At 42.8% G+C, this 24,439-nt stretch overlaps 2 protein-coding genes across 8 annotated transcripts in view; both read right to left on the bottom strand.

The window, feature by feature from the left end:
• The window catches only part of ZBED1 (zinc finger BED-type containing 1), a 54,258-nt gene that overhangs the window by 9,373 nt on the left and 20,446 nt on the right, over nt 1–24,439 (bottom strand). The window contains exons 1-2 of one of the 5 annotated variants that reach the window (XM_026793628.2): nt 2,392–2,457; nt 1,709–1,762 (exon numbers count right to left, since the gene is read on the bottom strand). The exons of 1 other annotated variant lie outside the window; for it this stretch is intronic. The gene's annotated coding sequence lies outside the window, so the exon portion shown is untranslated. Of the gene's footprint in view, nt 1–1,708; nt 1,763–2,391; nt 2,532–19,742; nt 20,342–24,439 lie in introns of those variants that run through there. 3 more of the 5 variants (XM_074535703.1, XM_014267211.3, XM_005487243.4) reach the window with 3 other exon arrangements.
• DHRSX (dehydrogenase/reductase X-linked) overlaps nt 1–24,439 on the bottom strand; it is a 186,357-nt gene that overhangs the window by 157,608 nt on the left and 4,310 nt on the right. Inside the window, exons 1-2 of one of the 3 annotated variants that reach the window (XM_074535704.1) lie at nt 2,392–2,710; nt 1,709–1,762 (exon numbers count right to left, since the gene is read on the bottom strand). The exons of 1 other annotated variant lie outside the window; for it this stretch is intronic. In XM_074535704.1, the coding sequence (XP_074391805.1) occupies nt 1,709–1,762; nt 2,392–2,695 (358 nt within the window). In that variant the 5' untranslated portion in view covers nt 2,696–2,710. Of the gene's footprint in view, nt 1–1,708; nt 1,763–2,391; nt 2,711–24,439 lie in introns of those variants that run through there. One more of the 3 variants, XM_074535705.1, reaches the window with a different exon arrangement.

Raw genomic sequence — 24,439 nt, 5'->3', positions numbered from 1 at the left:
CTAAAGGACAAGCCAGCAGACATCTCTCTCTTTTAAATCTTCCAAGTGAGATCTGCAGTGCTGTTGCACAGAGAGTGGGAACTCTGATATGGAAACTGGGGCCAAGGAAGAGAGGATCAGAGGAATGGCTATCTCTGCCTCCCAGTCCTGCTCCCAGCTCCCCTTTGCCACTCCAAGCTCTCCTGAGGAAAGGACCCTGACAATAAAATGCCCATACTTGTGAGAGTTATGGACACCCCTTAGAAAAGATACAGAAGATTTTAAACATATACACCTTTCTAGATTACGGCCTGAAAAAGGCACTCGGGGTTTTCTTACAGGAACTGTAGTTTACTGACCCAAGCTTGTTCTAACAACACTTTTCTTTCTGTTACACTGACATCACTATTTTGAAGTTATTATGGAAACATGGTTCATCTGGGTAAAAAGGTCGCAGATGTTAAGGTGAAGCAGTTCTTCAAGCAATGGTTGGACACAGCGAGTGAAAGCAAGGCAGCAGGTAACTGCCAAGAGGGAACTGCGTGCAAACAACAAGCTGAGGACGAAACCACTTGTCCTTGGAAAAAAAAGATCACAAGTTAAGGCTCAAAGAAAACTTTTCACATCTGTCAAATCTGCCTTGGTCCCACTTAGCTAAGTGGCATTTCCTGGGTTGGATCTTCATTGCCTTCCTCTGGCACTTCCAAATTCAATGCTTTTTTCACTAGCAGCAAAGAGCTGCGTGCAACAAAACACTGGGTCACATTTTCATCATGCTGTTTCTCTGTGGTTCAAAAAAAGATTTGGAAAGTGTTACACACCCTAGGCAAAATACCCAAATTTCCTCTGCCAAGAAACGCTAATGCTAGAAAAATGCTCAGATGACTTCAAACCATATGCACATCTGCCCTTTTTGTCACCGGGGTCCTCTCGTTTGTTTGAGGATTTCATTGCTGCCTTCTGAGAATGAGGAAGGGAACCCCAGCAGAAGAATCAGGAATGAATAAAAAGCACACAAAACACTACCCAAGGATGCGAGGTGTGATAAGATGAACAAATAAGCTCCTATTGTGCAGCGTACTTGTTCCATCCCCTTCCCAGTACTTCAGCTATTGTCTTTACCAATATCCTCATCTGCCTGAATTCCTTACTGAAACACTAGGCCCTCTCAATATTACTTTTTTACTATTCCTCTGGTTAAAACTATGGACAGGGCCACAAAGGCTCACTTGCTGTTAAAGAGAGAAAGTTAAAGGACTTCAATGCAGCTGTATGGTCAGCTCTGATGATAACCTACACATCTGCCTGAACTCAGTTTGCTCTAAGTTTATAAAGTCAGAAATGTTTTAGCCTTCAAGAGTAATGCAAGTAGATAATTGGTTTTTTCTGATAAACTCAAAGTTTCCCCTAAGTCAGCATTTAACACACTGTTGATCCAAATCAGAAAAGTGCAAAAACCTAACTTCTTAAACTAACGACTAATCAGAAGTCCCTTAGAAAAAAAACTGCAAGTGTCACTCACTTGGCAGCTTAAAGGCTGTCAGCGAGTGTCAGCCGGTATCAAATACTAAGCTTTTGGAGCACGGGTACGTTCGCCTCCTGGAGCAGCCGGGACAGGGAAGCCGAAAGCGGCGCTCCCGGAGGCCCCGGTGGGGTGGGGGCACAGGGGGCAGCAGGAGCGCCCGGGCCGGGGGAGCTGCCCGCCGCTACCCGCCTTCCAAGCACCTACCTGGGCTGAGGGAGGGAGCGCCCGCGCGGCTCTGAGCCGAGGTCTCGGGAGACACTGTCAGAGAGCCAAAGAGAAGAAGAAGAGAAGCAGGGACACCCTGACCACGGAACCCCCACACCGCCTCCCGAGGCCACAAGTCAGGCCGGCGTGCAGCCAGGCGCCCGTCCCGGGCCCGGCCCCCCGCCCCGCCCCGCGTCCGGGGCGGCCGCGGCCCGGGGGCCGGACGGGGCGGTGGGGCCGGGGCCTGGCGCCGGCAGCGAGGGCGGGATGCAGCGGGGGCGGGGAGGGCGCCCCGCCAGTCGCAGCCCCCCGGGGCCGCTGCCCTCGGGCAGCTCGGCGGCTCCCGCTCGGCCGGCGAAGGGGAGCGGGGGAGGAGTCCGGCGGCGGCGCCCGTGCCGGGGCCGCCGCGGTGCCTCAGCCCCTGCCCCGCTTCGGGGGATGCGGCACGGCCCGAGCGCCCCTCGCTATAGCCAAGGTCGCGGCTGCCCTGCCCCGTTCTCTCCTTCCCTTCCCTGTCCGGCCGCTCCCGGCTGGGCCGCGCGGTCTCGGCCCCAGGGCCCCGAACTGCCGCCTGCCCGTGGTGGGTGGGGGGAGGCGCGGCAAACTTTCCCCTCTCCGCGGCGGGGGCTGCCGCCCCCCGGCCCGGAGCCGCCCCGCCCCGCGGCGCCGGCTGCGGTGCTCACCTGAGGCCGGGGCGCACCGCGGCTGGAAGCGGCGGCGCAGCTGGTGCAGGATGACGCGGAGGCCGATGCAGTACACCCGGAGCAAGGGCACCAGCGCAGACAATAGCGACATGGCCGCCTCCCGCCCCGCGGCGGCAGCGGGCTCGGGGCGCGGCGGGGAAGGCACTGGGCAAGCCGGCGGCCGGCGCAGTGTTTCCGCCGGGCCGGGGGGCGCGGCGCGGCCCCCACCCACCCACGGAAGGGAAAGCGCCGCCGCTGTCACAGCAGCGCCCGGGCTCGCCGCGGCTCCCGCCCTTCTGGGCATGTGCGGTGGCGGAGGAAGGGAAGGGGCGGCGGCGGGCGGACCGGCTTCGGCGGCGGCAGCGGCGACAAGGCGGCGGCTCAGCCCCCGCCGGGACGCCCGAGCGGCTGGGCAGGGGGAGACGGATAGGGGCGGCAGCTGCAGGCAGGGGGGAGGCGGTAGCAGCGTGACAGCCCGACCGGTGAGGCCGCGGGGTTGGGGCGCAGGGACTCATGCTGCCACATCCGTGACAGCTACAAGCCTGTCAGTGCCTAGGCGGAGTGAGCACACGGCGTTGCTTCAGGATGCCGTGGCTGAAAGCGCTCATCGGGTTGTCTCACCATTTCCCTTCACTTTGGCACAGATAAGGGGCTACTGCGGACTCCCACGGCGTCGCTGGGTCTGGGCACGGCCTCTCTCACCTCGGGCATCCCTCAGGCTCACTCCTCTCGAGGTCTCAGTTGCAGGTACCGATTCCTCCAAATGTAGCTCGGTGTACGGAGCTTTCCTACCTCAGGAGCCGGAATTTTACACCTGTCTGACGAATACGTTCTTTACAACGATAACTGGTGTATCGCATGCTATATCGCGTTTTCAGTTTTATCCTTAGCCTGAGTACTCGGGACAGAGAAGCGGGTCCTATCTGCCAGCTCTTGCGGTAGGTGGCTGGTTTCGGCTACAGGAAATAGAGCGCCTAGTCCTGATGCCGTGGCTTTCATTTACAGAACCGGTGGGTTTTCAAAAATGCAGATGAGCCTCAGTATCGATACAAACCAAACTCAGTCATTGCACAATAGAAGACGTTGGCCCATATATTCAATTTCAAATCTTTAGGTAACTTTTTGTCTCTGAGAAGGATGGGAAGCCATACAAAGTTCTGAAAGTGTATTTGAAATGCAGTCTCCTAACCTTTAAAAAAAAACCCACTCCATACTTTCTAAAAAACAATACGATTAACAAGATATTTTTTCAGTATCAGATTGCTCAGCAGAGCTGACTTCATGTCTTCTGTCAGAAACACACTCAAAGTAAAAGCATATGTATAGTTGCTCCAGGACAAAACCAACCATTTAATTTTATGGATCTCTGGTGATTTTTTTTTTATTAACACAGAGAATTAGGCAAACATAAATTATAGACATCATTAAGTCACATCAATGAGAGATTCATTCTTAATATATATTTTTTGCAACCATGCATGGAGTACTAGAAAGAGCAACACATAAAACAACATGAAAGAAGAAACACATTTACTAAAGGTGAATTATTCTTTCAAGTTATCTCAGTAAAAATCAAATCCTGACTCTTTTATGTTGCTTTACATCCTTTTCTCAGAACTAAACCATTAATGAAAGCCCTTTCAACATTAAACTGTGAAACTTGCCTACAGTGTATTTACACAATCTGTATATAAATAAACCATACTTTCTCAGGTTTTCTAGTATAATAAAATCAATTGATGCATATTCAAGCTACTGCAATAAATACTCCTCTGTCTTTTTTCAGGCAATGCTGTCCAAGGAATTAGACTAACTGAGGGAAAACTGATGGGTTAACATTACAGTCTTATTGGACCCACTACTTTTTCTCAGTGTATTACAAATTATTTTCAGCCCTCCATGGTTCATGAGTACAGCGTCACAGAAAAGATAAGAAATTTTTTTTCCAACAAGATATTAAATTATTTTTTTTTCTAAAGGCTAATGGGGCATGGAGGAGGAATGAAAATAATTACAAAAGGCTGTAGTCTTTGATTCTTTTCAAATAGTCCTCTAATACATCCTTATTTTAATCAATACTTTCTTTTCTTTGGTTTTCAACAGCTTTCAATGTCTTATTATTGACACTTTGGTTTGTCTTGCAGTCATTTACTCCAAAGCCCCAAATATTCAGGCTGTAATCTCATCCAACTACTTTAGATCGCTTACTGAGACGTTATTACCTCAATGAAATTTTAGGTGTCTTAGCCCTGGAAGGGACAAGAGGAGCAATCTAATTCCTCAGCTCTGCTGTATGGGCAGAGGACACAAAGAGAGGCACTTCTGAGGACCTGCAGAAAATGACAGCTTTCTTTGAGGCACTTAGAGTGCCTCCTTCTTTCCACGGGCTGGAACTGAGCTCCCAGTGCCAGTGGGCAAAGCCAGCCTGCAGCTAGAGCACTGATGTCCTCTTGGAAACTCATCTGAAACACTCCTAACACTCCATCAACACAGGATCCAGCCTCTATCCCCCCTGCAGGACTGATGTTAATGAGATCACAGTGCTTCCACCCACATTTTGCGTAAAGATGCAAAAACTTGTAGGAAAGGAAGTGGGTGATGTTTTTAGACTCTAATTAAGCCCTGAGTCCCAACTTCCCAGCAGAATGGCAGAACCAGCAGCCATGGGGTAGTGTGGATGGTGGGTGTTGCAGCTGAGCGCCTGTGCAGCCTGGAACACATGAGGCACAGGGCCACATCACAGAGGACACAAGCAAACCCAAGGTTGGCCTAGCAGCCCAGATGCTCTCTGGCACAGGGTGGAGAGCTACAAGTTATGCTTTGCTTTTCTTGTCTGTTGTATGACACATCTTTTCCACATGTAAGTTTCCTGCCCTTGTTTTTTCTTCTCTTGAGGTGAGAACTGGAGCCAACAACTCCTCGTATCCACACACAGTAGCAGAGGTTGATGCTTTCTGCCCAAGTGTGGTGTAATAGTTGGGGTAGTCTTGTAAGATGTCAGTGACACATCAGTCCCTCTCTAATGGTAAAATGCACACTTGCATTCCTGTGCTTAGCTCAAGTCATGCTCTCAGCCTTTTGCACCCATGTGGGAGCTGATGGCCCATGTCTGAAAAAGCCAGACATAATTCTGACTGCTGCTAATTTTTCAGGCTTCTAAAAGGGATTTAAATGCCTGTCTTCCTAAGCTGGATTGTATTGGGACTTGAGGCAAGAGATAAGTGCCTATCTCCCCAGAACAGGATCTCCTTAACATGTGTGGGTGAATATAGTTAAATGCCTGAGGAGCTTTCAGGTTCAGTAGGGAGTTGCTCACAGTAATAGGCAATGCTGGGAAACAGTCACTTGGGATTACATGTGGAATTCATGGTAGGGGTTTTTTCACCTGCAGACAATTTTGACAGGCTGCCTTTTTTGTTTTGGTTTGGGTTTTTTTTTTTTTTTTGGCATATGCCTTTCTTTCCCTTCCTCTATGCAAGAAGAGTAATTTTAGGTTCCCTCAAACTAGACATCATTGTGCATAATATTAGGCACTTAAGCATAGCAGGCCTGTACAGAGCAGTAAGTTTTTAGGCAGCCTATGTTACTTAGAAAGAAAATTTGCCAGAGGGAGAGGTGTCTGCAAGCTACACAGTCCTGGAGACTGAGAGCAGGCTCCTCTGCTGTGGGCAATCTGAAGGGACATACTTACTGTTCTTCAGTTACACTGGGCAAGATAGACAATAGATTGTTCTAAGATCAACCCTAAGATCAACCTTCTGTGTAACAGAACCATGCTACAGCATTTCCCCATGAATAGGGATGGCTTTTGGTCCCTATCAGCCTTTTTCAGGTATTTCACTTTTCAAGAAAATGGTCTCATTGGGAAAAGAATTACCTTTGCCAGTGTGGCTATTAGGAGGTGACACCCAGGAACACAGTAAAGGAAAGAAATCTGAGGGTTTTTTAGCCTAGCATCTAAGTTCACGGGAAAGAGGCAACAGTGCTCAAATCCACATTCCCTGAAGAATCTACACCTTTTAGACTAGAGAAGAACAGGACGAAATAGGGACTAATAAATGCAGTGGAGTCTTGGAATAGGAACAGCTTCTCCTCATCCACAAAATGCTCAAACCACTCAGCTATTACGCAAGAAGTATAGTGTGCATATTGTTCCTGCTGAGTTGTTTTGGTGTTTTTTTAATCAATCATGTCTGCAACAACTTTTGTATTTGTACATCTAAGTATTCAGTGTATTTCACACTTTCAGGATCTATCTGGTCTGAAAAGCCTGAAGCATGAGTAGTTTAGTCTGGTTGACATTCCCCTTCCCTCATATGCCTTCTCCATATCAGGTAAGTTCTGAGCATCCCCCCTGCCTCTCAGTCAAGACTCTGAGATCAGAGTTAGAAGAAGGTATGCAGAAAAAAAGCAATTACAAAAATACAATTTTTTTTTAAATCTCCAAACATATCTACCCACAAAACTTGCATGGAGACATAAGGCAGGTGAGGTGCTAACAAAAATACACAAGCTTTTGTTAAAAACTTCTATCATAAAACACTTTAAAATACTACATATATTTAGAACTGAGCAAGGGTGTTAATAGGCTTCACACTGTACAGGACAACTTGACTTGGCTGAAAGAACAAGAAGTTATATGGAAATTCTAGATGTAACCAGCCTTATTTCAGCAGTGGAAATCAGTTCTTATGTAATTCCTGGATTTATTGGAAAATATTTGTAAGTAGATTAACTGATTGATTATCATACATGAAGTTTCAAAAGCACTTTGACAAAATCCTGTGCACAAGGGATGATAAGCACTCAGGGGATAAGAACTAGCATATATGTGAAAGAGAAGAATAGAAAAAAAAACCCACAGAGAGTGAAACAGAGGAATTGATTTTCATCAGAAAATCACAGCAAAAGAAGAACAGGGTGTCAAGGTTCCATTAAACATCCAACTCTGGCTAATACATTCCTTAATGCCTCAGATGGGGTAAGGGAAAAGCTTTTGCATTATAATGGCTTGGTGTTTCTGTTAGTCAGGACAGGAGAGGAGCAGAGGAATTTCAGACATTTAAACAAGCAGGGTGTACTGGCAATATTCTAACACCAAGAAAATAATGCTATTAAATAAAAAAAGATTATTTATGCCCACTGTAGAAATGGCTTTCTTGACAGTTAGTTCATTTGTGTTAAAAGATATCTAGTGTCAACAACTGCCATGTGATTATTTCAGTGTTTGTATAGGGATGTCTGCAAGCACCTGCCCAGCCCATAGCTAAGGGTATTTTGTTAGGGTTCAGTAAATGGATAGAAAGATTATTATGGTGCAGAGCACGAGTTTTCCATGACACCCAGGTCCATGACACCTGTCTTTGATCTCTTCCTTAGCAATACTGTAAGACAAACACATCTTTCATCAGTGTGGCTAGCACTATTCTATTAAGAAGGAAATAATAAAGCAGAATCACCCCTCAAAAACTGGGCATCGTGAGTTGATCTGCACCTGTATTTTTGTTGCATCTGCTTGCAAGAATACTTGAGTGCCACATAAAATAAAATTGCTCAAGGCAAGGTTTGTGGGGGGAACGCAGCAGACCAGCTTTCAGGTGCACGTAATCCTGCCCATCCCCTTACCCAAATGGGACTGTGACAGCACTGCTACTGTTGGTATTGAAGGTTTGAAAGCAGAGTGCCCCGGTCTCATCTGTGCTGTTTGTGGACACTTCCTGAATATTGCACTCACTGCTGTTGCAGTTGGCCAGTCAGCTTCAGGAAGCAGTGGGACTAAATCCTTGAAGACATGAGAGTCTTGGTTTTGGGCATATCAGCTATAGACAAGCAGGTGACTCCACGCCACAAGCAGGGTGTCCTCACACTGATGGTAGATGGGTGACCAGGTCAAGGAAGCTGAGAGATGGAGTTTGAATGTCAAGATCTTCAGAGCTGGACAGAATTGGCCAAAATGGCAATGATTGTGCCCCATGCACATGCATGTGAGTTTGGGACTGTGACTGATGATTTAGACAGTCAGTGGAGGCACGTGCTGCTGCCAGAAAAGCAGGTGTTTTTTCTTACCTGTTATGAGCTTTTCATACAGCTTGAAGTGACCCCAGTCTGTCTGTGTGTACCTCACATCAATATGAAGATACTTTTCCAGATGTATTCTTGCTTCAACAATTGACTTCAACAACTGACAATTGGCTTGTTAGATTGGATTCCTACATGTTGTCTTTAGGACCCACACTGCTTTTACACTTGGCTCCCTGGGGGCAGTTCTGACCTCAGTGCTCCCCCAAGGATGGGAAGAGCATCTCTTATTTCTGTTGATGTTTCTAAAGACTGACTGGGTGTTTCCAGCTGCCTGTCTCTAAGACTGTGGCATATGAGAGAGCAAATGCAGTGATGGGTAAAGAGATGTGTAAAACAAGCTGGAGGGAAGATCAGGCCAAACATGATGCAAAGGAAGACATGCAGGTGACAGAAGATTAGAACTGTGAGAAAGCCTAGAGGTTGGTTCACTTTGGTTTAACTTCGTTAAAAAATGTTCCAGCTCACTGCTAACCTTGATCCTGTCATGCAGTGGGAAGGATGAAGATGGGCAACCTTCTGGTCTGTAGGCTGAGGATGTTTGAAAGCAAGTGGAGCTGAAAAGCCTGGTGCAGTAAAATCACCTATCTTGTGGCAGTGCTGGGGTGAGGGGCAGCTGCCCCTCCCTGACCCCAGGCAGAGATGTGCTGAGAGGTGAAATCACAGACAGGGGGATGCAGCAGTGACCTGAGCTGGACATGTGCAGGGCCCGATGTTCTCTTTCTCCCTTCTATATCAAATACACTGGGGGATTATTGAGAGTAGGAAATGGTCTGGCAGTTCTTCAAACCCACTTTACCCTTCTTTTTATCCCTTGCCTCTGGAACAGATGCTTTGCACTACTCTTTGTCAATAGGTCCTGTCTCCCTAATCTCCCTAGACACTTAATACTGCTGCAGCTTGTTCCTCTAACCCTTTCAGCAATCTCTGCACTGTTACTTCTCCTTGTCCTGGGACAGCCAATGCTCTCTCCCATTTTTCCCAATTCCATCTCACTTTACTTTCTAATCACCCAGACAAACCTGTCTCTCTATCTGCCTACAATCACTGGATTCTCTGTTCTCTTGATCACACCTGCCTGTCAGTTGTCCAAAAAGATTACGTATGCCTCGAATTTTCCACTTTAATAAATGAATGATTGCAGTGTTATATAACTTGTTTATGTTTGGCTTGTGCACTGCTTGTTTGGACTTCGGCTATTCTATAGCATTACATTAATTCACCAAACACAAAGGAACTGTGTGAAAAACTCACATGGCCAAGAAATTAACAGACTCAACATTTTAAATTTGAAGGGAAAAGTTAAACAAAAGAGTATCTCCTGCTATTTTTGAGGACGAATTCACATATGGCATAGACAAGGTAAGAGGAGACATCTGATGGCTGAGGAGACATTTCTCATTCCTTGTCCTTGGGATGATCCAAGTCTCAGTAAACACTGAGCTTTATTTTTCATTCTTCATCTCATTTTTCTCAGCGTAAAAGCAAATCAAAGTGTGATCAATGCCAAATTGCCTTAAGAACAACTGCAGAGAAGATTCAGCAGGGTTTACACCTTGCACTTTCTCCAATATTCGTCTCTGAGGAAGTGCCAAATGTTCCAGAATTGTAGTTTGACCCCCTAGAATGTATGCCCTAGAAATTATCAAAGAAATTTCATTCTGCTTATAAAAATAATTTAAAGGATGGAAAAAGCCAAAGGCTCATCCTGACAGCTGTTAAGAACACACTTTCAGTTTTGATTGATCCCTGGAACATGCTCCCCAGGGAAGTAGTCATGGCACCAAGCCTGCCACAGTTCAGGGAGCATCTGGACAATGCTCTTAGTCACATGGTTTATTTTTGGACAGTCCTGCAAGGAGCAGGGACCTGCAATCAATAATACTTTCAGGCCCTTCCAACTTGAAATATTCTATGATTCTATGTCTGATTCCAATTTTATATATGATATTAGTCTTCATATTTTTTAGAGGTCATAAACTATTTTGATTATATGTAATCCATTACTTATGATAATTTAATTTGAAAGTCTATTAAGATGGTAGTTTAATTCAACATCATCATCACATCCCAGTCTGCTGAGACAGTACAGAATGAAACATTGGCCATTTTTAAAACTCTCTCGCTAGATATTCTCAAATATGTAACAAAGTGGGTAATTCTTAGTCCTCTGGCTTCTCTGAGAGATGAAATTGCTTGAGCCTGATAGATGAAATTCAGATTCCCATGAGGTGCAGTGGTTAGAAATGATGCATTTCAGATTCTGGATTAGTTTTGGCTTCATATTACTTTCTAATCTGCTGCTGCTGTTTCAGTAATATCAGCCATTTACATTCAGTATTTAATGACAATAAGCCTAACCTAAAGGACTCAGCTATTGCTGCTTGTATATATATATGTTAAATTCTTAGTGTCTGAGTTCAGGGATTTTTTGTGTGTGTTTGTATGTCTAAGAGCATGTGTTTAAGTACCAGCATTATATTATAAAATGGCATAGGTATTTTACATGCATAAGAAGCTTTTAAAACAGTTTTATAACAAGTATTTTTTCATCAAGGAAAAGGCCTAAATCCAAACCAACCAACAATTAAAGAGATGACTTGCAATCTTTAAACCTACTTCTTAAAACTAGCCTATTTGTTTTCCAGAAACTTGCAAAAATACCACCACCCAGTCAGAACTGTCACTCTAACTGTTAATTGATAAGTATAGGATAAGCTGCTTTAGCAATACAGAACATTTTATTCCATAATCCCAGCTAGAAGATGTTTTCCTACCCCCTGACTTCACTACAAAGCGGATTTATCTAAAGTCTAGATTACTAAAGTGAGTTTAGACTACTTTAGTAATAAAAAAAAGTATATATATATATATATACATTGTAAATGTATGTGCACATTTATGTGTACAGAGACTAAAATAACATTTTCAAATTGTATTAAGCATGTGGAAGGCGAATGGCATTTTCTGCCACCCAGGAGTGAATAGAGAAGTGTTTAAAGGTATTGGTTTATGCTGTAACTTCCTTACTCAAAAGAGTAGGGATTTTTGTATATAAATCACATTACAGCGTTGTTACTACTTTGAATAAAGGAGTTATATTGGTTGTAACACGGACTAGCTACAAAAACACTAGTGATGGAGTCCAAATTCTCCTGATAACCATGTATTGGAGTTGCAAGCCCTAGCAAACAAGTTTTTACCCATCAAAAGTGTAACTCCAGAAGCCTTTACTACTGTTTCAGATGAAAGCAGAATAAGCAACAAAAACCATACGTTACGTACAGGATGAGTGGCTTTATGCTCATAGTTTCACTAGCTGGGTTTCTAATTGCAAAACCAAGGGGGTTTCCTGCAACTTGCATGTTGGGTCTTGCACCCATTTCACTTCTGGCCAGCCTGCCTTTTATTGGGGTTTTGCTTCTTAATTATGAGACTATTAACAGCCATTTCACTGTGTTTTAGTTGGTTTATTAGTTTGTTTTTGATTTTTTTCTCAAGGAGAAGCCAAGATTTCATATCTGGCTTCCCTTGGTTTTTGTTTGTCATGATATCAATTATGCCCTTGTTTTGCATTGTCTTGCAACCAATGCTTACAATATGCCATTAATAGCAATCAAGGATCTGGTTCTGTCTTTTTTGTTGTTGAATAAATAGGGAGAGTATGAAATGAAAGAGAACTTTACTGCTTCATCAAAATACAGTTTGTTTACAGAAAAGTGTACAAATTTGCCCATAATCAGACTCAAAGAAATGGCCTCTTTTCTACCTGCAGTTTGATTTTTTTCTCTATTTAATTATTAACTGATCCTGCTGCTAATCAACAAAAATAGTTTAAATCATGATATTATGAAAAAAAAATTTACTCAGCTTCTGAAATGCGTATGGAAGAATGCATAATCTGTAGTTCAGGCACAGGATCAGGCACTGAAGGGCCACACTGGATGAGATGGAAAATCAGCACAGATTTGTATATATCTGTTATAGCAGCCAGGATCAGGTATCTCAGAGGAAGTTTAAAATCTTCTCAGCAAACAACCTCCTGCCTGGTAATCTCTACTTTCCTTCTCTACCTATTATTCTGCTATTTAGTAATGCTTGTTATGCTAGGATTCTGAAGATTTTATATCCTTTTTTTTATCCTATTGCCATTAATTGTCTCTTTATATGTATTTGATATGTAGGTGATACTCAAAAATATTTTTAAGTTTATTGTCTCTTCTAGGTCTGCTGCATTTTATTTATATGATTATATATATCATGTCACAAAATATTTTTATACAATATTTTATAATTTACCACCTTCTGATTTCATTTCATAGTCCTTTACTTTTGTATGAGGCAGGAAAGAAAAATTCTCAGTCTATCTTTAAACAATTTATTTCATAAGCTGCTTTTTTGTCTTACTCATTTCCTGTTTACTGTAAAAGGTCTTCTATGTCTCTTCAGAGGGAATTCACAATTCAACACAATCTGTCAACTTTTATTTAGACATCCCCTGTTCAAACTGTACAATGGAGTGTATACTGTAACTGAGACTTCAACACAGAAAGAGGTGTTGATATAAAGAGTATTTCATATATTTATAGAACAAAACTACAAGTGTAAACTAGGCAGAGACTAAGGGATGAGTAATAAGTGAACCACCAACACAGGATGTTCCTGTTAAGGCCTGCACAGAATCAGCTAGTCATGCCAGGCTGCTGTCTACCCTATTTTGAACTGCAAGGTCATATGAAAATACAGATGACAACTGCTCTGGATGTTTTCCTAAAATTCTGCTTCTGGGCTCTCATGCTGTCTCCAGCACTGGTGCATCTCATTACAGCCATGCAGCCCTGGCATTAGAGGGTGAAATCTCTTCACATGCTGGGAGTGATGAGATCGGTGCCGCCGATGGAGATGAGCCAGGATATCTAATGCTGCAAAATGCCTTTGAGAGCATCTGCCCTCTCATCAGCACACACAACTGCTCTCCATCTGTGCCATTCTCCATACTCTGGGACTGCATCACCCCTTCACCAATTAGGCCATTATGCTGCTAAGGACAATTTGTAAGTAATATTTTTGGTGCACTTTGTTTTTCCAATTACATTTGTTTTCCACTTAAAGAGAGAGTGAGAAAAGAAAGAAAAGAAAGGGATTTGCAATGAGTTTTTGAAACAGTTTAAATTGAAGGCTTGGTCTCAACTTTTCCTCTTTAATTATCTGCTTCTGCTACTTGGAATTTTCAGGGCTGTTTGAGCCCTGTAATAACTTGTGTGATTTATAGTTATAATGATTTATTCCTGCTGGGGGAGGAAACCATGCTGATTGCTTCTCTCTTGTTTTTGCTGTGTCATTCCCTATGCTCACAGTATGTATTGCAATGGTTTTTCTAAAAAGACAAAAAAGCCCCAATCAATATAATTTTCTAAAAGCAAACACTTGATGTACACATTGATATACAAGCTGCTAACTATATCATATGTGAAAATAAACACACCTGTTGAGTGCGTGTATGGATGCTTCAGGTTTTTTCCCAGAAAACAAAAGTGATTTTCCATATATCAAGAATCTGATGTGTTCCCTGCTATTTTCTTGCTTACTCAGACCAATCTACTGCAATCTATTATATTTGAGCTTTTCACTATGCACTAGACTGATAGCTTCAAAGATTTTCCTCAATAACTTCAAGCCATTTTCTGATCATTGCACTGGATGGTGGGCCCACTTAGTACAGATACTTAATTAAGCTTGATTGTTGGTTGGGTGTTTTCTGCTCCCAGACTAACCAGTTTACATTTATACAAACTGCAATGATTCCAGTAGAAAATAAAAAGAACTGAATATGGTTTTATGTGGTTGGTTTGTGTCCTTTGACTGAAATTCACTCACATCTTTAGAGAAGGACAAGAAGTACATAATATTGAGTGCTCAGGAGGTGATTTTTGGTGCATTCAGGCCCCCTGCACAAAGGGAAACTTTGCTCTTCTTTCAGTATTAGCATTGTGCCTGCAAACAGAAATCATATTATCTTCAATTGCATTTACTATGCATCAGTTGCACACTACTCAGGTTTGTCCTCTCTCAGGTTTGTTCTGCATTTATCATCACTACCCAGATGATACATTTCTTGATAACTCGTAGCCACCAGTAAAAAACTAGCATAAATTATTGGTGACTAAAAACCACATGTATTTGAAATGTGGAGTGATTTTATCACCTCTGTCCAGTGTCTCCAGAAATTATCATTGGTGATGACAGGAAATATTTGTGTCAGGGGAAAACAAATAAGCAGGTAGAGATGGTGCCCACCAGCACCATCCTTGACAGAGTTTGGAAATGAGAAAAAAATGTTTTACATTTATTTGTTATATTGTTTCCTTGCTTCAGTCCATTCCCTGCAAAGCTTCTGTTTATTTTTCTTTGTTGCCTTGTACCTGCACTTGCAGCTGGAGGCTGCTGCCTCTGACCTTTCTGCAGAGAAACCCAAGCCCACGCTCTCATCTCTCAATGCTGCGACTCTTCTGAGGATCTGGCTCTTGAGGGAGGAGGGTCACTACCAGAATACCAAGCACTCCCAATTGCCACCCAGCTCCAGCAGCCTTGGAAGCAGAAGAAATCCTCCTGTATTTTGTGATACTTAGTGGATTTGCAAAATCTTAGGCTTTGCCTATTTTTCAGTGTCCTTTTTTATTTATTTATGGAATAAACTAGTTGAAAATATTCAAACTGAGAAATAAGACCTGTTGTGTGTCTAGAAAGAAATATATCTGTTAAGATCAGTAACAATTACATGACAAAACCCCTATGGACTAACAGAGTCAGCAAAAAAAAAAACACTGGTTTTCTAACTGAGATTTCTTTTTTTTTTTGATTTTTTTCCCCCTCTCATAATCTGCCAGCTCCTCAAGCATATTTCTTCACCTCCTAATATTTTGAAAGGCACAGTCACTGTCTCTTGCATCTTTAGCACCCACCAATTCCAATCAAAATATCAGCAATGAAGATGGATATCCCTGTCAGGCATCACTTCATCTCCTAGTAGAGCAAGGAAGGCAAAGCCAGTATCATAAATCACTTTCCTTCAAGGGTATAGTCAAGTGACATGGGAAGTTAAAGGTTTAAAATAAAGTTTCAACTTCACCTGTCACTTTCTCTGGCACAGAATGACAAAATCCCAGTGGATACAGTCCAGCTCTAGGAATGAGAGAGAGGCTGCATGGTCTTATGGTCCATATTGCCAACTATCTCCAGGACTAGTGCTAATTGTGATCCTTGGAATTGTTCAATCTGATTCTATGTTTCTATGGCCAGGAAAAGTCAATTTGCAGCTCTTAGTATCTTTTCAATAGTTATACAAATTCCTTAGGCTGAGAATTTTCTCTGATAATGCAGGAAGGGCAAGAATCAAAGCCCGGCAAGTCCATGGATTGCATCTCAGTAGGCTTTGATTCTCTTTGGACATGACACCCAGCTGCAAAATGAAAGGGCAGAGCTGCCCCTCTATTCATCATAGAATATTCAAGAATACTGTAGAAAGGAGGATAGGGAGGGAGGGCTGGCTGGAAATGCCCAGCCCTTTTTCAGGTCTGTAAAAACAGATGACAAACAGAAAATAAAACAGCAGCCAGAATGACCTTCCAACACAAAATGTTCCCCTCCATCAATCCTAACTAAAAGGCCTTGTAGTAGGGCTCCAGTAGTCTCTTTGAGCAAGCCAAAAACCAATCCTTCATCTTCTAAATCCATGGAGGCTTTTTCAGCTTTAATAGTGGCCAGTCTGCTTTTGGGTTGGTTTCCCAAGAGTGGAAAAAACCCAGTGATAACTGAAATGTAAATACTGTAGAAAATCTATTATCCAAACTGTGACTCTTCTGCTTTATCACTAGTCACTGCAACACTGCCTTTGAGTCTTAAATTTATTTACTGACCATAAGGCCCCTGTAATTAAACCAGTAATTTGCTCCAGAAAGTGACCCTAGGTTAAAAAAAAAAAAAAAAAAGGAAAAAGGAAATAAAGGCATTACATGATTCCACATAACTGCAAATGGTATCCTCAACTAACCTCATACAACATCATGAATTGTCAGTGAGATTGCAGGGATCTGGAAGGTGGATTTGGACTGCAGAACCATAAATCCTATGGGACAGCAGTTAGAAAAACACCAGTCAACTTGCACAGCCCAAGTCAAGCTGCAGAGCTGATGGGTACAGCTAAATCATGTTGTAAATGCAGAAAGTGAAAAGTGTTCCAGATGGTGTGTTCTTCCCCTTAAATCCTCTCAGGTCTCACCTGGGGATATGAGTATCTCTAGACATAGTCATAAAAAAAGAGACAATACCTAAGAAAAGAAGTATAAAAGAAAAACAAATTGAGCTCATACTTGAGTGGCTTACTGGAAAAATCTTAAACTTTCCATACATATTTTTCTTTGGTTATCAATAGCTATTCTTCTCTAATTTCATAACCTAAGCAAGAAGGGAACAGATCAAACAAATGTTGTCATAAAAAGTCAAAGACATTTTATGCTTTGCTAAGATACCATTATTGAAATGTCTGGTGTTAGAAACAATAGAGCAAAAGATTTAAATGACTAACATCTATTTTAGAATAAATATGTCTTGCATAAGTTGCATACACAGTAAGAAAATAAAAATTAGGGAAAATTGCTCAAATAAAAATCATAAGATGTGAATTTCAATAGATTACAACATGTAGGCCAGCATATTCTAGCTGCTATTGCTCTATTTGGCTTAAGAAACAAAAGCATTTAGGATAATTATAATTACAACCAGTAAGAATTTCCACGCTTGGGGAAACATTAATATTTCAACATTTCAACATGCTGAATCAGAAAAAAAAATCCTAAAAAAAAAATCAAATTTTTCTCAGAAAAAAATTCTTAAAAATTATGGGTTTTAGGTATGGGTTTTAGATACTGTCAAAACAGTACCTATATGGAATAGAAATATCCATATAGATACTACCCTATGTAATATCTGCAGCATTTAGTAGAAACATAGCATTTAATTCATTATTCCAATACAAGTACAAAATCAACTTGAAAGGAATAGGAAAATTTAACTCTTTCAATTCACAAAACAGAGTATTTTGATGCTGAACACAGATGTTGTGGAGGAGATTCTAAGCACTGTGGAAATGTCTGCATACTCGCCAAGTTTGGACACCTTCCAGCTCCACTTCTCTTTGACAATATCCTGATCATGAAGTCTGTCTTTCCTTCTTGTTTCTTTCCTTTTTTTTTCTTTATATGATAATAAAACAATAAATATGATAATGATAAAGCAATTTTACTTGTATATGTGAAATTTTTTTTCAACTTATTTTTCTTTCAATGCCTATATGGAAGCCTGCACATCTTAGGACTAATGTGCAAAATTGAATCCTCAGAAAACCCAGGCAAGGAAAATAAGCAGATAAAATGATGGACAAAGAGAGATGTGCATTTCAGAGGAGAGCTAGGATTAGAAGCAGCATAGCCCTGGGTTTCAGACTGGGCTTCAGAATGTCATGCTTCTGGAAAAACAGCTCAGTGCATCCTTTCACAGAAGAGATTGGCCAGCTAAAGTGCTGTGCATAACCTCAACTTTTATGTCTATTTTTGACCACAAAATGGATGCCTGTGGGAGTGCAGGTACACCTGCAGGAGTCTGTTAGTTCAGATCAAGGCACACTCTTCTTGAGGCAGCTCCTGCCTCTCCCAGCAGCCTGCCTGGCTTGCACCCTGGAGGCATCTGGGCTACAGAAGGAGGGGCTCTTCATGAGACACTCCTGGGTGTGCAGGTGTTCAGGCCATGCCATGGACTTGGTCCAAAGTAAAAACCCCTGGAGCACCAGATCCCTTTTCCTCCAGTCTGCTTCTGCTGAGCTAGTGCAGACATAGCAAAAAAATTCCACATACCATTCACCAAATTTAGAATATTCCTGCAACTCCTTAGTTGAGATTGGACCTTTTGAAAGTATTTGTGAAGCACGATCCTTAAGAAACATGGTAAAGATGCTATGGAAACATATAGGTCTTATGGCAAACCACAGCACGGGGGCACCTGTGTTACCTACCCATGAAGGTGATGCTTGTTAGAAGGTGGAGAAGTTCTCCTGCACTCCTGACCTGTCTCTGCAGCTCCTTAGTCTGCTTCTCCATGTCTGGAAACTGGGTGATCAGGCAGGATGTCTCCTGTGACACCCTCACAGTAGATGTGTCTGCTGCACTGGGAGGGGACCAGCTCTCCTGACCTCACTCACAAATGCCTAGTCCATTGAAAACCCAGGCTGCAGCCCACAATAACCTGCTGCTCTCCCTCTGACAGGCACCTGCACCAAAAGCTTTGCTGGAAGTAGGGGAAAACAATGCTTGGTGATGATGTGTGTCTCACCCCACAGCAAGAGCTGCAGTTCCACAACCCAGCTCATCCTGTCCCTGCCCTTCCCATGCTGGGCTCCCAAGCCTGACCTGCATGGTGCCCAGAGGGAATGCTGCAGTGCCTCCTTGTGCAGCTCCAGGACACCTCTGCCACCGCTGCAAGTGGGTGTGGGACAAGCAAAGGGTTTGCACAGAGCAGCCTCCAACCCAGGCACCTGCACGTGGTGCCTAAAACGGGCACTGCAGGGATTTGCTCTTCACTTTTCAATAAACTCTCTGATAATTGCCTTGGCTTTAGAGCTGAAGGCCTCTGGAGTAATGAACAGCTGTTATTTCTAGTACAATGGGATCGTTGCCTGTAATGTTATCCCTTAATTGCTGCTGCGGTGCAAATTATGAAAAGCAAGAATATCCAAATATAGACACTTGGCCCTTGTGACAGGAAATTAAGGTCTCCACTGGCACTGCTGCATGCCCTGAACTCCCACTCAAGTCAAAATGAATTACATACATTCAATATTTTGAAAAACAAGCTCTTAACCTCTACAAACGAGCTTATAGAGTTCATATCATGTGTGTTCTGGCTATCCCTATAAATGTCCAATTCTTTTTCAGATCCTACTAATCTTCTGGGCATCCTAGTCCCTTCAGAGTTAATGGCAAAACTTGGCTGAAAAGGATGTAGTGTTTTTTTTTTTTAATAAAGAGTAAATCTGTGAGTGCATTATCTTTTGAACTTTTAGTGGTTTGGATTGACTAATTGGGGCTTTTTATGGCAAAAAAACCCAAGCAAATATTTCTGTATCATCCACAATATAAAATCTCCTATCTTCCTTCCTATTTTTGATGTGACACCTTGAGAGTCTACCATTTTCCGCATCCTGGATAGAAGTTTTTCCATACCTGTTCATGCCTTGCTTTGGTGCTGTACTCTTAGAAGCAATAATGACCAGAACAAATTTAGACTTCTGAGAATAAGTGTGTTATCTCTACACAGGCTTTTTAATATTTCAGGAATTAAGAGTCTAAATGCTTAATCTCCACTGTGAAGTGTCTGAAAAGCATGGTATTGTCAAACAAAAGCTGTAAACTGCTGAGGAAAGTTCCAATCCTTCTCTTACTGTCAGTGGGAATTTTGCCAGGAAGCTCAGCATGATAAGGGTATAGACCAAAGTAATCAGTTCTACAGATGATTACATGAAAAGCCCTTCATTATAGCATGATGATTGAGTATTATTACAGTCATGAGACACAGACATCTTCTGGAACCAAAACCAAGAAAAAAAAATGTATTAAGGCTATTCCTCCTCTGAGTTGGGCCTGTTTGGTAGTGGCCTTTCATCAGATGACTTTTCACAGCTACTTTGGTTCTGGCCACAGCCTGATATGCAAAGCAAAATGAGCCCAGATTTCCTGCTGCACAGTTCCTCTCTGCTAAAGGTCTCTCAGCCCATGAAAGCTGTGTCGTTTGGCAAGTAAAATATTTTTGGCAAACTCAGGAACCTTACACTTTGTTGTCCATCTTCTCACTTCAGTTCAAGTTCAGTCTTGCTCCACGGGTGCCTCTTCCAGGCTGGAGAAGGCCAGGCAGTTACCGCTTGTGAGTGGTGGCCGATGTCTTGACGAAGGGACACTGTGGCACAGACCCCCAGAGGCAGACAGCGCTTCTGCAGCCTCACCCAGCCTGCCCAGGGCTCGAGCTGAGAGCAGGGGAGCAGGAGGTTATGGCCATGGATTGGGCACTGAGGGCACGGATGGTGTGTGCAAGCTAACGGGGCGCCCTTGCAAACACCTTCGGGATCTTCGTGTTCTTCAGGGAGCATTTGTTAGGCAGATACACTCATGTTGCTTTGCACAGCTCATCCAAGAAACTGAAGTTGCACAGTACCCTGTAAAAGCAAAGTCTGTATGAAGATGGGAATATGACTAGAGTTTGTATTAACTTTGGATTAAAGTGTTTTATTACTACTTATGTGTAAGGAGGTTAATTTTCTCTCTATTACTTGGGGGACTAACAGAAGCCTGTGTTCCCTACTGAAATCAGTCCTTTGTCAGCTTAGCAAAATCTGTATTAATAAAGACAAAATGAAAATATTTATAAAACATGCACAGTCCCATCATTCAGTGTTACTAAAATCATTAATAGTGTCTGGCTCTGGTTTGTATTGTCACAGTCACAGGAAGCTGCAGTGATGACAGTAGGAAAATACACATCCACAGCAAGTGGATACACTCCCACTTTGGGGAGGATTTTCTTCACTACCTTACTTAGGAGAGGAGTTCTAATGGTGCATTTTAATCTATTTTCCACATGTGCATGTTGGTTACATTTCTTATCTGAAAGGAACTGTGAAACTCTCCCACTGCTTCTTGCCTGAAACTGCTCTCTGGATTGCAGTTCTGATTGTCTCCTCTTGAAATTATCATTAAAATGGTACACTGGCAAAAAAACATTTGTCATGGTTGGGGGTTCTGAAATATTTTCAGTTATTTTTATAGTAGCAGTTAATAATTCCCTGAAGCTATCCATTCGACTAAATACCTCTTCTTTCTGCAGTCCTCTGAAACAGTGGTAAAAAGTCACTGCTATTTCATTTGAACCTCTCAAGTGATGGGCAAAAATCAGTTGCCTAGCAAGCAGAAGTACTATTGTTTGTGCTAAAAGGTCAAGACAAAAATGTGCTGAAAACTTTCTGGATACTTATATAAAGAGATGAGTTATGACTTGGGAGTTATTTATTGCACAAAAGAGTCTGTATTTGACCCTCTGCATCCTGCTCTCACATACTTTAAGGAGAGGAATGACTATTTCTCAAACAAACATTCTGATATTACAGAAAGATAACAGCTAGCTCTCTCAGTTTAGATGAACTCAGAAATGTGCCTAGAAAATAATTTTTCATCTGCTATAGAAATGTCAGAGTTCCAGCTTAAGCAATAGCAGTATGAAATCCTTTTCTCTCTTTGACCACGTACTAAAGGAGCCAGCAAATGTAAAGCTATTGTGTTTATTTTCTATGGGCAGCTACCACATAATAATGTGGTAATACTTTTCATGGAAATCCATCACAAAATACATATTACAGTTCAGAATATACCATCTACTCTAACCTATACTGTGCTTCAGTTTTTGAGATCTTTGTACTGAGCAGCTCACCTGTGACATGGTGCAAATGTGCTGCACCTCTCAGCTGGGTGGGTGTGTTTCTGGGGTGCTACAAGGTCAATTAGAGTGCAACACTAATTTCGTACAGAAAACTTTGGAAGTGAGAGCTCAGTCTAGGTTTAGGCTTTGTGCAGATCATAGTGGGAGGGTATAAAGAGAATCTATGTGTTTTATACAAACAGATTGGGCACACCAATAGCTCCTATGGTCTGGAAGTGCAATTAAACTGCCTGTCTGCAACCAGCAGTAAAACCAGCAGATTTAAGAGGGAGGTGGGTGGGTGTAAATGGAACCTCAGCTATCTTTCTTGTGGTTTTTAAGACACAGGAAAGATTTCTAGGTAAAAAAGGAGAAAGCACAGCACCTCTGTCACATATTGTGCAAAGCTGTCCTGTTCAGCCACACAGTACACTAGAAGGCATCAATGCATCCTGTGTCTCCTAGGGTATAACAAGAAAGTCTGATAGACAAAGCATTCACTTTACTCTCACACCAAGTAAGAGATCTGTCTGGAGTAGGCAACCAATGTGAAGCAAAATGGTTTCCCTCTCCTTACTTACTGCTGTGGATGCATAGAAAGTGGATTGCACATGAAAACATGACAAGAGAGAAAAAGCTTCTTATCTTTATTAAACTCTTGTGGGGGCCTGAATATATGTTGTATTGTAAGATCTGTGTGGGTCCAAGTTGCTCCAAACAAGCTGCAGCTGCAGGGTCCTTAGTTGGGCAGCAGCTGTAGCTCGTGAGGATAACTGAGATAAATAGGGGTGGGTCAAGAGCCCAAGAGGAGCCCCTGAGAAGATAGAAAGGACTGTACTGCAGAGAAAGGAGAAGAGCCCCAGCAGAGAGAGATGAGAACAACGCTGCAGCAAAGATTGCGACAACTGGTGACCCCGTGTGAGGAAGAACACTGCAACTAAACATCAAAAGAAGGTATGGAATCCCCCGGACAGCTGAGAGCTGTGGCAGCCTGAGAGCTGGGACTTTGGAATATCAGCCAGAGAGCCGGGACTATAGAAGATAGGACAGCTGAGAGCTGTGGCAGCCTGAGAGCTGGGACTGCAGAATATAATATGGCCTTTGAATTAAGGAGCTGTAGCAGCAGAAAGCTGGAAGAATATGGCCTTTAAAGAAAAGAGCCTTGGAACATCGAAAGACAGCCGAGAGCTGTGGCAGCCTGAGAGCTGGGACTGTATAGGGATATATATATATTCTATGGTTGTATCTAAAGACAGCCGAGAGCTGTGGCAGCCTGAGAGCTGGAACTGTATGTGTATTGTGATTGTATAATTGTTAAAAGAAAAGGGGGGAAATGTGGGGGCCTGAATATATGTTGTATTGTAAGATCTGTGTGGGTCCAAGTTGCTCCAAACGAGCTGCAGGGTCCTTAGTTGGGCAGCAGCTGTAGCTCGTGAGGATAACTGAGATAAATAGGGGTGGGTCAAGAGCCCAAGAGGAGCCCCTGAGAAGATAGAAAGGACTGTGCTGCGGAGAAAGGAGAAGAGCCCCAGCAGAGAGGGAAGAACAACACTGCAGCGAAGATTACAACAACTGGTGACCCCGTGTGAGGAAGAACACCACAACCAAACATCAAAAGAAGGTATGGAATCCCCCGGACAGCCGAGAGCTGTGGCAGCCTGAGAGCTGGGACTTTGGAATATCAGCCAGAGAGCTGGGACTATAGAAGATAGGACAGCTGAGAGCTGTGGCAGAGAGGCGAGAACAACGCTGCAGTGAAGATTACAACAAACTCTCAAACTTTGCCACCAAGTTTCCAAATTCAAAATACCTTATTTTTCTGCCTCATGTGTCTCAACCCAGACCACCAGCTAACTATCTCTGGTCCTGCAGTGAGCTCAGCTGGGCTGGCACAGCCTCTGGCAGCAGCTGAAGTTCAGGCAGGTTCAGCATCCCACCCACAGGGACTCTGGCAACTGATCCAGAAATCTAAATGGCTAAGAAAACGTTTACAGAAGCATTAAAATAAAATTTTATTTGTGTTATTAATGATTCTTTCCCTCCAAATGTATTTTTTTTATCAACCATTTCTGAAATTACTGTTCTGGAAGCAAATGCACTTGCATTCTCACAGACTGTTTTTTAACTGATGATCTTTCTCAAAATCATAGAATCACAGAATCTTAGAATGGTTTGAGTTGGAAGGACCTTAAAGATCATCTAGTTCCAACCCTCCTGGGGGGTGGAAGTGGCCAGGAAGACCTTCCACTATAACAGGTTGTTCAGGGCCACCATCCAATGTGGCCTTGGACACTTCTAGGGATGAGACATTCACAACTTCACTAGGCAACCTGTTTCAGTGCCTTGCTATCCTTATAGCAAAGAATTTATTCTGGATATCTAATCTAAACCTGCCCTCCTTCAGTCTAAAGCCATCCCTCCTTGTTCTATCACTACAAGCCCTTGTAGAAAGTCC

Source organism: Zonotrichia albicollis, chromosome 2 (assembly GCF_047830755.1).
Source record: "Zonotrichia albicollis isolate bZonAlb1 chromosome 2, bZonAlb1.hap1, whole genome shotgun sequence".
NCBI classification, from domain to species: domain Eukaryota; kingdom Metazoa; phylum Chordata; class Aves; order Passeriformes; family Passerellidae; genus Zonotrichia; species Zonotrichia albicollis.
Note: the sequence above shows the minus strand (reverse complement) of the source record. Positions and strands in the feature narration are given on the sequence as shown.